The sequence below is a fragment of the Elaeis guineensis genome, chromosome 2, assembly GCF_000442705.2.
Source record: "Elaeis guineensis isolate ETL-2024a chromosome 2, EG11, whole genome shotgun sequence".
Lineage (NCBI taxonomy): Eukaryota > Viridiplantae > Streptophyta > Magnoliopsida > Arecales > Arecaceae > Elaeis > Elaeis guineensis.
This window is the reverse complement of record NC_025994.2, coordinates 1,686,167-1,701,889: the sequence shown is the minus strand read 5'-3', so window position 1 is coordinate 1,701,889 and position 15,723 is coordinate 1,686,167. Positions and strand designations below refer to the sequence as shown.

The following is a 15,723-nucleotide window of genomic DNA, read 5'->3' as shown; positions in this document are numbered from 1 at the left end:
TTAAGATTTTTTATATATTTTTTTAAAAAAATTAATTTTAAATAGAAAAAATAATTTAAAATTATTTTTTTATTTGAATTAAAATTAAAATTTTTATTTTTTAAAATATATTAAAATTATAATTTTTATTTTTTTATGATATTTTTTAAAAAAATTAATTTGAAAAGAAGATTGTAATTTGAAATGATGATTTTTATGTGAATAAAAATTAAAATTTTTATTTGTTTAAATTTTAGAATTATAATTTTTATTTTTTTTAATTTTTTAGTATTATTTTTAATTTTTTTTACAATAATTTTTTTAGATATTTTATTAAAAAGTAATTTAAAATAGAGATACTAATTTAAAATGATAATTTTTATTTTTGTTAAAATTATAATTTTTATTTTTTTATAAATTTAAAATTATATTTTTTTTTTATTTTTTTATTTTAAAAAAATTAAAATTATTAAATAATATGATGTGATTTGGAATGATGTTTTAAAAAAACATTGAATTTATGATGCGGCATATTAAGAAGGTGGATAACATGACGACGATCATCCAAAATAATATTTTATTTTTTTTGCATCAAGATAAATAAATTAAAAATTATAATTAGGTAAAGCACTCCTCCCCTCCTCATCTCTCCCTCGGCGCAGAAGCGACGGGCTACGCCTTCCGGTCGTAAGCTCTTTTTCGCTGATCTCTCTTAATCAGCTACGGTTGGGCTGGTGCGTCTCCACCGAACGTATCGCTGTTCTTGGTTTCTATATATTACGTCTTGATTTCATTTTCTTTTTTTTTTTCTTTAATTTCCAAGAAGAAGAGAACACGATAGGAATCGCGTATCTTTATTTATAAAAGAAACTTAGGAATGGTATCGTAGATCTGTATGTGAGCTCTGATCTGTTATCTTTAGAATTTTGATTTCGATTTCTGTTTTGATCAGATCTCTATCGGTATTTTCTTATCGCTCTCGCATTGATGCTGACTTCGTGTTGATCCCTCTCTCAAGTGGTCCGGGTTGTTGTTGTTATAGATTTATTTTTTCCGCCAACTAAATTCTACCGTTTGATCTATGCCCTACTATTGCTATTATTACTTGTTTGATTGAAGCCCTAGTTTTTTTTTTTTCTTTGGATGAACGAGTGTTGTATTTGTCCAGTTCCTAATACCTTTGAAATTCATGATGATCTTTGAATTGTGTGATCGCGATCAAAAGCTTCTTTTCCTGTTTATATTCCATCGCATTTTTTTTTTCCATATTAACTGAATGTTGTTTTGCTCATGATGTTGGACGAATAAAGTGCCTTCCAAGAAATCATTGTCTAATGCATATTTTAGAAAAGAATCATGTTTAGAATGAATTGGAGTTGTCATGTAGTTGTACAAAATTTTGAGATTGCGAAAAAAAAATTTGCTATGGGACTTACCTGGTCACCTTGCCAGTTCCTCATTCTGATAGGATCGTGAATCGCATCAATTCACTCATGCTGTGGTGGGATGAGGAACTGATAGGTTGAGTGTGCAGAGCACTACAGCGTTATTCTTAACTAAAATTCATGCATTTCCATGCTGCATTTATAGATTTCTTGTTTTTGTTATATTTTTTTCCTAAATAAAAATGAGTGTGCTGCTTTGTGTACCCCTAGCATATCCTGAATAAGTGCCAAACCGGGATTTTGTACACCATACACAGGGTAGGTGGTTTGAGTAGAGCTTTATTGCTTATTTTAGCTCTGGCTGCTTGCCAATAGCCAGGTCGGGGTCTGCTAAGGGCCATGCCAAGGGCCGCATAAAGCATTTTTCCTGAAAAATAATTCTACGTGGGTGAATGCAGGAACAATGGCCGGAGGGTTCAGAGTGCTGCATCTTGTCAGGCCATTCCTGGCAATCTTGCCAGAAGTTGAAAGTGCAAACAGGAATGTTCCTTTTCGCGAGAAAATGATCTACACTGTGATATCTCTCTTTATCTTTCTTGTCTGCAGCCAGCTCCCTCTATATGGGATTCACTCAACAACTGGTGCTGATCCCTTTTATTGGATGCGTGTCATCCTCGCATCAAATCGTGGAACTGTTATGGAGCTGGGGATCACTCCTATTGTGACTTCAGGACTGGTGATGCAGCTCTTGGTTGGGTCAAAGATCATTGAAGTCGACAACAGTGTGAGAGAGGACCGTGCTCTGTTGTAAGTACTCTGCTGCATGATACTTTTGTAATGTGTGGATGATAATGGTGGTGGATATTAGTGATGATTATCTAGGAAAGTGGAATTATTGATTTTTCATGTGATAGGAATTGGCTATATCTTACAATGAAAGTTGAAAATCCATTCTTCTTGCATATTGCTGATTTACATAGACAATATACATGAACTACTAGTATATAACACTTAGAATGTTGCTAGTATGTGGACATAAGAAAGTATTCCACATTCACCAATGTGTTTGACTCTGCAATCTAGAACTACAATATTCTTGTCTCATGCAGAAGATCTATCATATAAATAGGCAATTGCTAATTTTGACTCAGCTGCTTTGTATCTTGTGTAGAAAGCACGGATACTTCAAGTCATATGCCATGTTTGTATCAGATACTGATATTGGTCGAATACTTCTCGGATATATGTCTGTTTCTTGTGTTTAATATCCTATTTTTCAAAATTAAAAAACATACCAGATACTTCCTAAATACTTTGAATATTTTCTTGATGCATCCGAAACTGTATTTGGGGGGTCAATTTTGTAATCTGTTTTATTGATATTAAAATAATTAAGTGTGGATTACAGTTAATATATTTGAGTGATGACTAAACGAAGCGCTTGAAAAAGTTGTTGCTATCATAAAAAGTATGAATTATTTGATTTTTGATAGCCTGCTATGCATTATAGATTTTTTCTTCCACATACTTATATGTCCTTATGTATGAATAAGTGCATGTTCTATGTATAAAAATATGTACTAGTGTATATGATATATATGTTTAGTGATGTAAACCGTATCTAGGGATGGCAATGGGTAGGGTTTGGGTCGGGTATTGTAATACCCATTCCCAAACCCGAACTTAATATCCTATACCCAATCCCTACCCGATACCCGATCGGGTAAGAAAAGATATGCCTATCCCCATACCCAATGGGTTCGGGGATACCCATGGGTAATCCATTTTTCCATACCCAACCCATACCCGCCCATGCCTATCCCATACCCAAAAAAAATAAACAATCAAAATAATTTTATGCATATTATCAATCAAAACAAAATTACCAATTCAACATAGAACATAATTTATAAGTCCAGATTTATAAAAATCAAACATAGAAATAGAATTACAATTCATATAGAACATATAAATAACCAAAATAATTTTATGCATATTATCAACCAAAACAGAATTATCAAAACTGAATTATAAACATATATATTCAGATATGGGTTCGGATATTACCCATATCCGTAGGTTCGGATCGGGTTCAGGTTCGGATTTGAGTAGAAAACAGCACTACCCATATCCGTGCTACAGTTTTCGGATTTTATCCAAACCCGAACCCAAACCCGGTCAAACCCTATTTTTCGGGTTTGACCGGGTTTTGGTAGAGTGCATACTCATCGGGTCGGGTCGATTTTGCCATCCCTAACCGTATTACATATTACCTTTTCAAGATTTGTCTATCAGCATATTCATATCATGTTGTATCAGTATCCAATATCCATGTCCCTGCTTCATAGAATTTTGTTATATTTAAATTTATGTTGGTATAATATACAACATAGGTCCAGCACCAATTTGAATGATGATTGCAGATTTATCTTCATTTTTTAATTATTATATTAATTTATTAGAATCACATAAATTGAGGCAATATGCCTTTAACAACTTATTAATATGCTCCAATATTCGGAACATAGTTAGGGTGTGAACCTATTGAACTATATATATATATATATATATATATATATTATATATATAAAATCTTCCTTTTAATTTATTATATGTATATATATAGAGAGAGAGAGACACACACACACATTTTACAATTAATGCATGCAATCACAAAATTGACCTTTCATTGAAATATGGTGATGGTAGTTGCTTTTAAAGAAATAAGTTAAATAGCAACATGCTGCAAATTGTTCTTTGTGATGATATGCATTGATTAGCTAGGCTTGAAGTTTGACAAGCTCTCATGTCCATTGGCTCCTTTGAGTTCAAAATTGAATAAATAAGGACACATTATATATTTTATATAATATAAAGAAAAGTGATTTTAGTAATTATTTATCAAACACTAATAGATTCCACATAGTGAAGAATGCATGTTAGCTGTAATATTGAGACCTAACCATGGAAATTAGATCAAAAATTATATAGGAAGGCTTTGGCAAGCCTGAGGATCTCAAAAAATCTCTTATACATTGCTTACTACTAGCTTGAATTCAGCTCAGTTTTTATTGATCAGACATGAGTTTGGCTGGATTACAAAATGAGCTGAGCTTGAGCATAGCTTTGTTTGCTTGAGCTTGGTTCACCTACATTTCTAAGAGAAGTTAAGTATGGTGGTCATTGGATTTATAATTAATATTGTATTGTTCAAAGTATATTTAGTTACTAAGAGATTATTTGTTCAATAGGCTTTATTAAAAGGGGATTACAACAAGACAGAAAGGGGCAGGATTGGTAATTTTATTGTAATTGTGTACGGAAAAGCTAAAATTGATAATTTTCTATAAGCACTTGTTTCACAGCTTTACAGTAAAGCTGTTTTGGAAGAAATCGCAGGTCATAAAATATGAAAATGAGGTTTATGAAAAACTGCAACTCCCTTATCCCTTCTCTTTCCTTGAGCTTATTTTACACAAAAGCACAAAATAGGTTCCCTGTTTATCTGTTTCACTAAAATTACTGGAAAGCAAAGAGTACCAAACGTAACCCAGGAAAGCTATCACTAGATCAGTAGATCTCTAATGCCTTGAACACTAAATAAATAAAACAACTTTATATCACATAAATTAGTGGTACTGAAGAAAATGTACTGTGTTCCTAAAATATTTGATATGAATATTGGTCTCCAACATTACATTTATAAATCTCTTCTTTTCCTTCCTTTCCCCATTATGTCATTTAATGCATATTTGAGATCTTTTTCTTATAGAGATATTCTCCAGTTGACTTTTTTGCAGGATATTCCTGCTCTTTTCACCAGAAATCTACCTTAAAATACTTATCTTTGTTGCTCCCATATTAACCTATTTGCCTTTATTAGCATCCTGCATTTTGATCCATGTAATCAAGCTGGCCTTCAATTGAATTACAAATCTTCTCGAAGCTCTCAAATGAAATCAGCAATCATATAATCCATGTAGGTGCATCTTGATTGTCTGGCCTTCAGTTGTAGTTCAGTATTAATTCTACATCTTTGTCTACCCATTTGTTTAATAGAACAAAGTATGTTATAACTAAATTCACTTGCCCGAGTTTTAGCCACTTAATGATAGCAGAAATATTTCTGCTATGGTTACTCCATGTGTACTTTTTGGTTTGAACCATTTCAGAATAAAAATCCTTTATTCCCTAAATATCACATTTTACTGTGTATGCATTTCTGTCTAGAGCTTCTTTCTGTAACTCCAAATTAACATTCACTCTTTTCAAAATATCATTAACTAGCTCTGTGTCATCTTCATACAACATGATAGGGCTTTTGTGATAAACAATCGTGGTGTCTGAATCATGTAACATGAAGTTCTTAAGCATTTTCATCATAAACTAATTCGCTGTGTATTTGAGAAACTAATTTTGCTTCAGTTATTCAGTTATAGATCACATTAAATTGAGCTCCACCTGGTTGACAGGGATGCATCTGCTGCTGTTTTATAATATTCTAAGTTTATTATATTTGTTGAATCCATGACAACACAGGTTGTCAAATGAGAGCTAATAAAGATAATTGTAACTTCACTAATTTTCCTCTCTGATAACACACACACACACACACATGCATATGTAATATATACTGCTCACCTGCAATTCCTTCAGGAGTATCGATAATTCTAGGTGGTACTTCTTTTCTGATTTTGTCATGTTGATTGATCATGCTGCATGATTTTGGATCCTTTTTATGTGGCACTGAACCTTTACTATGTAGACTATGATGCTGAGTTTTTCCTATTTGCATGCATGCATCCTGTGAAAATACAGTGTTATACATGATCTCAATGTATTTTTGTTTTTTGGTCTCCAGAAATGGCGCTCAGAAATTACTGGGCATCCTGATCGCAATTGGAGAGGCAGTTGCTTATGTTTTATCTGGGATGTATGGCAGTGTCAGCCAACTTGGTGCTGGAAATGCTATTCTTATAATTCTTCAACTGTTTTTTGCTGGTATCATTGTGATCTGCTTAGATGAGCTTCTTCAGAAAGGATATGGTCTTGGATCTGGCATTTCGCTATTCATTGCCACCAATATTTGGTAAGCTAGTGGTTCTATCTCTTTTCTTGCTTCTAATGTATACGAGCATTCACTTACATTCAAATTTTATTTCCTGTAGTGAAAATATCATTTGGAAGGCATTTAGCCCCACTACCATCAATTCTGGCCGAGGTGCTGAATTTGAAGGTGCTGTTATTGCCTTGTTCCATTTACTGATAACTCGGACAGACAAGGTCCGTGCTCTCCGTGAGGCATTTTACCGTCAAAATCTTCCAAATGTGACAAATCTGCTTGCTACAGTTTTGGTTTTTCTCATTGTCATCTATTTTCAAGGGTTTCGAGTTGTTCTACCTGTTAGATCAAAGAATGCCCGAGGTCAACAAGGATCCTACCCCATCAAGTTATTCTACACCTCTAACATGCCGATCATTTTACAATCTGCACTTGTTTCTAACCTTTACTTTATTTCCCAGGTATTAAGCATTGGACGTATGAGGTGGATTATGATTCTATTTTCCCTACTTCATAAAAGTCTAATTCTTTTAATGCTAAATGCAGCTGCTCTACAGGAGGTTCAGTGGAAACTTCTTTGTGAATCTGTTGGGCAAGTGGAAGGAATCTGAATATTCTGGTGGTCAATTCATACCTGTTGGTGGTCTTGCTTACTACATTACAGCACCATCTAGGTGATTAAGTAAACCTTTCATTGTCAGTTCTCTCTCTCTCTCTCTCTATGTATCTCACATGCATCATTTTTATTGCTAATTTTCTTGGTTGGAACTTTTACAATGCAGCCTGGCAGACCTGGCTGCCAATCCATTCCATGCGCTCTTCTATATTGTTTTTATGTTGTCGGCTTGTGCACTTTTCTCGAAGACTTGGATAGAAGTTTCTGGCTCATCGGCAAGAGATGTAGCGAAGCAACTTAAGGTACATACCTGTCTACTTGTATTTTGTCTTTAGCAGCAATCTTTACCTATAAAACATGGATAGCACTTGATATGACACAGATATATTGGCAAATCTTGAAGAAAAGGGTGCTTCTATGACTATGATGCAACAATACATAAATAACATTTAATTTTTACAAATAAATATTTTATTCGTATTTGTTCTTTTAGGACATTATAATTCCATAGTTATAGGTCTTCTCCACTGTTTATACAAGTCTTTTCATTTCAGTTAGGACATGGCTCATGATGATGGTTCAGTATGTTTATATTCCTTGATGATCATAGATTCAGGTGTTGAACCTACATGATCTGACTTGACCCATGCCTGACATCCCTAGAAACTGGTCAAGTAATGTTCAGGAAGACCGAGACTGTTTTCTTGTCATTGTATCTGGTGTTTTGTATTGTTAGTGAATAAGAGGATACTCGAGGAAATATCTGAGATTTTTAGCTCGTATCTGTGGTGTATTGGTTTTCAATGCAAGTCATTACGAAGATGGCTACTCTAGAAAGATGTATGTGCTTTACAGTCCTGCTAATAATCATGGAGATTTAAAGTACAAAATATCACTAAATATTTAGCCACTTGATATTACTTCTCCTGCTAATAATGAAAAGGATTTTGCTGCAAAATTAGATATTCTTGCATTATGTTCCTTTCAAATCATCTACCAAATTGCTGCAGCTAGAATATCCCAATCTCTTCTCAGCTTCTTTAATCCTTTTCATGCTTGAAATCCCCAGAAGGATTATATAGAAGGGACCCAGCCTCATCATTCAGTTATTTTTACTTCTGAACAAATCCCATATCTGTTCGCTATATGCATACATGATAGAAAAAGATGAGTACCTGACTCCTCAGCATCATAACACAAAACACATGAAGGAGGATGTGGCCAAGATCTGTAACTCTGTAAGTATTCTTCCTTTGGATGCTAGCTGTAAGAAAATTTTCACTTTCTTGGGAATGCAAATCTTCCAAATGATTTAGTGATATATCCTTGCAGCTTCCCTCCAAAATTAGTGAACCTTTAACAAGACTTGACTGCTAAAGTAGATGATGCAGACCATCTCTATTTTACTGTATTATTAGGAGAGGGACTAATTAATGCCAGGATGTCCATTAACTGATAGTATTCAAAATTGGCCTGATCATCAAGTACTCTTCTAAAGGAATGACCCAAGAACAAGTACCATTCATTTCAGCCCAGTATAAAACCACAATTCTGGATTGACTTGAACAATGGTAAATGGGCTTAGAAACAGATCTGCTACTGGGAATTGCCCAGCCATCTATCCAACCAAAATCTGACCAATTTACCATTCCCCACCATACATGAAACACCACACAAGAAACAAACCTTTTTCTCAACAAACCTGACCAAAAACTGGAAACGTCACCTTTGATTTCAGCATATCATATTCTACTATCGTGATAATCAAACTTCTCAATTGGAGATTTCCTAATACTCCCTTCACCAATAAGAAATTTCTGCCACCATTTAGATAACAAGGACACATTAGAGTCCCTAAACAGTGACCTTCACTAACTGAACTCTTACCCTTCCATGGATAGGCCTTCTGATAAATCAAATTTTATTGTACTTCTGAGGTAATGAAGAAACATCACTGATTTTGCCGCACCATGAGTATGTGTTCAAGCTTTGGCTTTTGGCTCGAGTTTACAGCCACTTAAATGAATTTAGTTTTTTCCCCCTTTTTGGACTATTTATGGATGTCTGCTTTGTGAAGCCATTGACAGCTTTAAGCTAACCCATGGTTTATAGGAGCATCATTTAAGTATTACCGTACAAATAGTATGACTAGGATTCAGGAAATATATGTTTGCCTTTTTTGTAATATTCTTTTTTGCTTATTCTATGACAACTCAGGACTTTATCTAGGAAGGCTAGCCTAAAGGTATTATTTGGATTCCTTGGCTTTATATAAGTATTTAAGATTTTTTCAATGAATAACCGACGTGGGACTAAAGACATATCGGCACGAGTCCTCACATATTCCCCCCATTTAAGTCTTGTCATCCTTACTAGGCTAAAGGTCCAAATTTATGCATCCATTCATAAACACCACGATCGTCTGTGGTCAGTCCCCAATCAATCCATACTGCAGTATCTTTTAATCCATATAGATTATAGGCCGGATCAGCTCTGATATCATTTATAATGACCTAGGATCTTACCCAAAGGCTAGTTGGAAAGCGTTATTTATATTCTTTTACTGTGTATAAGTATCCAAGATCTTTTTGATAAATAATCGAAGTGAGACTAAATATATGCCCATATGGTTCCTCACATATTCAGTTCTCTTTCGGCATAAATTTCAAGCTTCACTATGTATTTTGATGGTTTTCATTATAACTTTTTTGCAAGTGCTTTAGGTAGTTGCATCTTATTGAGAATAAAATGACTTCATATCCTTGTTCTTTGGTTGCAGGAACAACAAATGGTGATGCCAGGTCACCGTGAGTCCAACCTCCAAAAGGAGTTGAATCGGTATATTCCCACGGCAGCAGCCTTTGGGGGGATGTGCATTGGTGCTCTGACAGTGCTCGCTGATTTCATGGGTGCAATTGGTTCAGGCACTGGAATCTTGCTTGCTGTGACAATTATTTATCAATATTTTGAGACATTTGAGAAGGAGAGGGCAACTGAGCTTGGATTTTTTGGACTTTGATTTATTGGTGATATACTTGGGGAAACTTTGGAGTGGTGGCTTCAGATAAGGCTTTCTAGCAATTTTGCTGGTGATAACAGAAAAAGCCTTTCTAACTTCAGTGTTAGGCCAACAGCCATCCAGCTTTATGGTGATAATTCGTTTACCCTTGTCACGGGAGTACAGAAGCTAGGAAAGCAAGTCGAAGAGGTTGCATAATTATCTCCAGGGAAAGATGATAGCATATCTAGTGTTTTAATTCATTTAGTTGCAGATAGATACTTTTGTGACGTTGGATTGGTTGCAAGGCTCTATTTATCTTTTCTTGATATCAACAACTGATTTTATTTGCTTTTTAGCGTTAAATCTATTCTTGATGCCATGTAATTTTCATCAGTTCAATGTTTTTTCTGTTGGGGGATGCTGCAGCTGCCTATGAGCAGATTGTGCCTTTTCGCATTCTTGTGCTACACATGTATGCCTCGTGAGGGCCTGTGCAATTAACAGCAGAGACATTGATAAGTTCATTTATTAGGGCTTACGTTGCGGGGAAACTACTTGACCCAAGGGTTTTACAGTTTCTGTCATGATCACGGGAGGAAATACCTCATGAGAATTGCATAATTAATTATATCTTGCTACATTGGGAAAATTTTGAAGCTTGAAAGGAATTATTAGATGCAAAGAAAGTTTGGAATATCTTAAACTCACTTTGTTATTATAATTATAACATCAAGACGATGAATCATGGCTCCTTAATGACGATATGCGATGCTAATATATATACATGACATCCAAGTTCAAGTGAAGGTGGTGGAAGACGGGAGAAGGGCGGAACTCAAGGTCTGCTGGAGAGGGTTGAGGGTGGATGCTCCTTCAAAATATCTTCTCTTTCTCCTCCTCGTTAGGAGGGTGTCCTTGGTAAGAATTAAGAAACCTGCCTTACTTGGTCCTTGAAACTTTTAAGCATACCATCAACGCTGTGTCTAAGAGTTTAAGGCCTATTTTAAATGCTCTCACCTGTTCAAGAATCCTCATTCAAACGCCACCTGCCTTGACTAGAAGTTGCTGAGAAGCTCCACTCCTCTGGCCATAAACCTCGCCCCTCCACTGTGTCCTCGGTCGGAGCAGAGACCCCTGTTCAATCCAGGGGCTTTCTTCAGATGTGGGGAGTTGGGTCATTTTTAGAGAGATTGTCGAAACGTACTGGTTTGTTTCATTTGTAAGGGGTTGGCCATTCTTCTAGAACATGGCGTTGAAAATAGAGGATGATTTAGATGAAGCCTTATACATCCATGGGAGGCCGGAATCCCTCAATGTCTTCCCCAATGTTGAAGATGCCCACATCAGAAGATACCATGAACTGGAGATAGCCGCCATTGTCCATACTTATCCGAGGAGGAGCAGCACCCCTTTTCCTCTCTTATCCAAGTGCTTAAAGCTCTACAATGACTCCTCCTTTGGCATGGCTAGCATCCAGTGGAGTACAGCTATAATACATACATTGTCTACTTCCCATCCCACAGAGCCTTCTCAATGTTTGTCGGCAAGGTGAGATGCATGCATTTGGATCGAGCATCTCAATCAAGCCATGGTCCATCTGTGATGGTGGGGCTCCCCATAACCTACAAATGAGAGCAAAAAGCTCCCTCATTGGAGTCCCCCTTCCGCCAGAGACCCTGAATTATCATCTTGAGGTTTGGCTTGCTCAAGAGGATTGTTCCCCATTCTCTGGTGGATATAGATCTTTTCGTGCTCGAAGTAATAATTCTCTATGAAAAGCTCGAAGTAATATAAAATATGGTTTTTGTCACCATGGGGGATGTAAAATACCATATTATGATTTCGATTGGTGCGCCTCGGATCGAAGGCTTTTTCCCTCTGACCTCCATGCTTGTTTGGATTGGGAGGCAGAATGGCAAAGAAAAGGGGCTTTGTTCAATAAGGGTAACAGTCCTCTAACTCATCTAGCTAGCTTAATCAAGCCCGATCAATTTTTGGCTCAGCTAGAAACTAATTTCAAGCCTAGATTGTTTGTTCCAATTTCTTTCATGTAGCTTCAAACCAAGCTTGAATCGGGGTTATTTTTATATGAGCTTGAGTTATTTAGATTATTTAATATCCCTATTTTATTTTGATATTATTGCGGCCAATCCCGAGTGCACTTGACTCCGATGAAGGGAAACTGCAAAAAAAGTCCACTGACCAGATTTTTGTTCGGTGAGAATCCTCCAATGCCTAATCAGCGAGGAGTGATGAACAGGATTTTAAGTAGAATTCGACAGAGTTTTAGCCTAGTAAAAGCCTTTTACTATTACTGTCTCCTTACCTCCTTTTATAGATATTTCAAATGTAACCATCGAATACGTGGAGTTCCATTTATTGTGGCATGAAAGGATAGTTAACTTCTATTATCGAACCATGATCATGGGATTAGTAGATAGTTTATGCCCACTAACGTCGTGGTATGTAGTTATTACCATGATTGTAGTATCGTGATTGTTGACTCTGATATACTGATTGGCAGTCGGTGATTTTGATATACTGATTATATATCGGTATTTTTGATATACCGATTGGCCATTGGCTATACGGTCGATCGAGTCGTCGAGATTAGTTGCTGTCTGAGGTACATTCGGAGTTATCGATAGATAGTCGGCATATCGATAGACAGTCGGCCATCCGTATTCAGCAATGCCGATAGAATGTCGGATGACGAACCTTGTAGAGGTCATAGTCGAATCGGTAACTTCTTTGATGATTTCGTTTTGATGGTCCATCATCAATTGTCATACATAATCGAGGTCCGATCCTGAATCAAGGGGAGCAGATCCGATTGTACCAACAATTGTCCCCTACTCCTAAGTCTGAGGTGGCTTAACGTATTAGACGATGGGGTCAGCGTATCTTTTGTTATCCGATTCTATAGTCATTTTGATTGCAGGCATTAATGATCCTTTCGAAAATTAAAAATCTCCGCCATTTTATCGCTTCGATAATCATGCGATATCATTTGGATATTGAATCAAAAAGATAGTTATTTAATGTTGCAATCGATCGGACGGCAGGAGATTCGATTGATTTGGTTTTGACCAATCGGGTGCCACCACGTGTTCGACGATTGTTGGCTCCTGACTATTCATGTGGATTGTATCGACGTATTCTAATCAGCGATAGGTGCATTGAAAGGTCCGAATAATGTTCAACCCTAGCATTGCCATGTGTCAGGATCTAGAAAGATCTTGATTTGAATGAACTCATCTTGGCCGTCGGTGAGCTCTATATAAAGGTTGTCTTCCTCTGTTTGGATCTTCTGCTGCAACTCTGGGAACCTAAGGGCTCTTCCGTGGGTGTCGAGAGCTTTTCTTCTTCCTCCCAGTGTCTTCGTGGTCTCTAGGGCTTCCCTTAGCTTTCAGATTGGCCCTTTCTCCTAATTTCCTTCCCTTTTTTGCTTTTTTGTCACTTTTTTTTTTGCCATTGTTGATGGCTAGTAGCATAGAAAAGATAAAGCTAAGGTTAGAGAAGAAGATAGACCTGTAGATAGGGTTCTTAGTCCTTCTCAGGGTAGTCGATCGGGTAGGTCGGTTGATGACTGTCTTCCAGGTCCGACAGTAGAACCTTCTTCTCTGATTGAATCCCTAGTTATTCACTCCGGAGCAGTATACATCTTGGAGTAGTTTCGGCTATTTGTGCCTGGTCTGAATGACCAAGTGGTTTCTCCTCCTCCGGATCTAATAGCTTTTTTGTAGAAAATCTTCAGGTCGATCTTCGCTTCCCGATTCTAGACTTTGTTCAGAATATTTTTGATTACTATAGGATTTGTCCAGCCCAGCTTACACCAAATTTTATTCGGCTTCTCATTAGTTTTGCTTTGTTATGCCATATGATTCCGACCAACCTTAGAGTGTCTCTTTTTCGGGCTTTCTTCGTACTCTTCCACACCTTAAGACCGAGGGTTGATGGTTCTTTAGGTCGAGAAAGGATCTATCTTTCATTACTGGTCTCCTTGGGTGGTGTCTCTCGACACCCACTGAAGAGCCCTTAGGTTCCCAGCATTGCAATAGAAGACCCAAATGGAGGAAGACAACCTTTATATAGAGCTCATCGATGGTCGAGATGAGCTTATTCAAATCAAGATCTTCCTAGATCTTGACACATGGTAATGCTAGATAGGGCTGGCAAAATATGACCCACCCACCAACCCGATCCGTATTTGATCCGTCATAAATAAGTTTGGATTTAGGCTAAATGGATTTGGATCATAAATGAGTCAACCCATTTAATCCGTTTAATAATTGAGTCGAATTTAGATTTTAGATATCTGACTCGTTTAATCTATTTAACCTATTTAATATTCAGGTTGGATTGAGTCAGATAATCTATTTAACTTGTTTAATCTATTTCTGATCCATTTAATCCGACCTGTTTAACCTATTTAACCCATGTAAGATCTGTTTAATCTGTTTAACCTATTTCTGATCCATTTAACCCGATCTGTTTAACCCGTTTAACCTGTTTAACCTAATTTGATCCATTTAATAAATGGATTAAATAGATCAGATCGGATTACCTGTTTAATAAACATGTCGGATTTAAATTTGAATTTTTGATCCATTTAATAAATAGATCGGATTTGCGTTGATGATTTTCTGATCTGATCCGTATTGACTCGATACATTTATGACCCAATCCAATCTGATTGCCACCCTTAACGCCCGGGTCGAATATCATTAGACCTTTCGATGCACCTACTGCCTGATCAGAACACGTTGATATGATCCGTGTGAATAGTTGGGAGCCAACAATTATCGGACACATGGTGGCATCCGACTGGTCAAAACCAAATCAATCGAATCATCTCACTATCTGACTGACTGTAACATTAAATAACCATCTTTTTGATTCGATATTCCAATGATATCGCATGATCATCGACGCTACAAAATGGTGGAGATTTTCAGTTTTTGAGAGGATCATTGATGCCTCTTTTTTCTTCTCTTCCTCTCTCTCTAGTTTCTCTCTCCCTGATTTTATCTGAGAAGAATATAGGGCATGGGAATGAAGAGGATAGGAGGGGTGGCATTGAGATGGTTGTGCGGCAAGAAGAAACTCACATAACAAGTCACGCATGCCTTTAAACCCCACGCATGCCTTACCCCTCTCCTTTAATTTTTGTCACACAAAATCAATTCCCATGCCCTCATCTAATAAGTTCTGATCCAAGTCAAATTTGAATCAAACAGGTTCTTATCAAGAAGAGTCCTGGAAGAGAGACTCCCAGAAAGGTGGGGCGCCAACTATTGTGCCCCCTTTCCTTTCACGCATGCAAGGGAAGAAGCAACGTAAAATCTCACACCCCACTCCTCAATTAGATGCCCAAATAAGAGAGAGAAGCCCAGTAAAAGGATCCTAAGGCACTTGATTTGATTGGGTTTCAAATTGAGTTTAATTTGAATCTGATTCAAGCCCAATTCGAATCAAGTTTGAAAAGACTGTCAAATCTGATCTAATCAGAATTAATATCTAATCCTACTTGAATAATTAAACCCAATTAGCTTTAAATTAAATCAAGTTCAATTAAATTAAATCTGATTTAAATTAATTACGACTTGATCCATAATTTAATCAGCCCAATTATATTGCAGCTTCATAAATCTATACAATGTACTTGACTTGATTTTGC

At 36.5% G+C, this 15,723-nt stretch overlaps 1 protein-coding gene across 2 annotated transcripts; it reads left to right on the top strand.

Moving 5' to 3' along the window:
- Positions 1 to 555: 555 nt before the first annotated feature.
- Positions 556 to 10,436, top strand: LOC105033214 (uncharacterized). 2 transcript variants are annotated; one of them, XM_010907915.4, is made up of 7 exons: positions 556 to 666; positions 1,823 to 2,171; positions 6,226 to 6,453; positions 6,533 to 6,887; positions 6,973 to 7,100; positions 7,209 to 7,344; positions 9,822 to 10,436. In XM_010907915.4, exons 2-7 carry the CDS (start codon positions 1,828 to 1,830, stop codon positions 10,059 to 10,061), a joined length of 1,431 nt encoding a protein of 476 aa, XP_010906217.1. In that variant the 5' UTR covers positions 556 to 666; positions 1,823 to 1,827; the 3' UTR covers positions 10,062 to 10,436. The 2 variants fall into 2 exon arrangements, with proteins under 2 accessions (XP_010906217.1, XP_010906216.1); XM_010907914.4 differs by having other exon boundaries at positions 561 to 713.
- Positions 10,437 to 15,723: the final 5,287 nt, after the last annotated feature.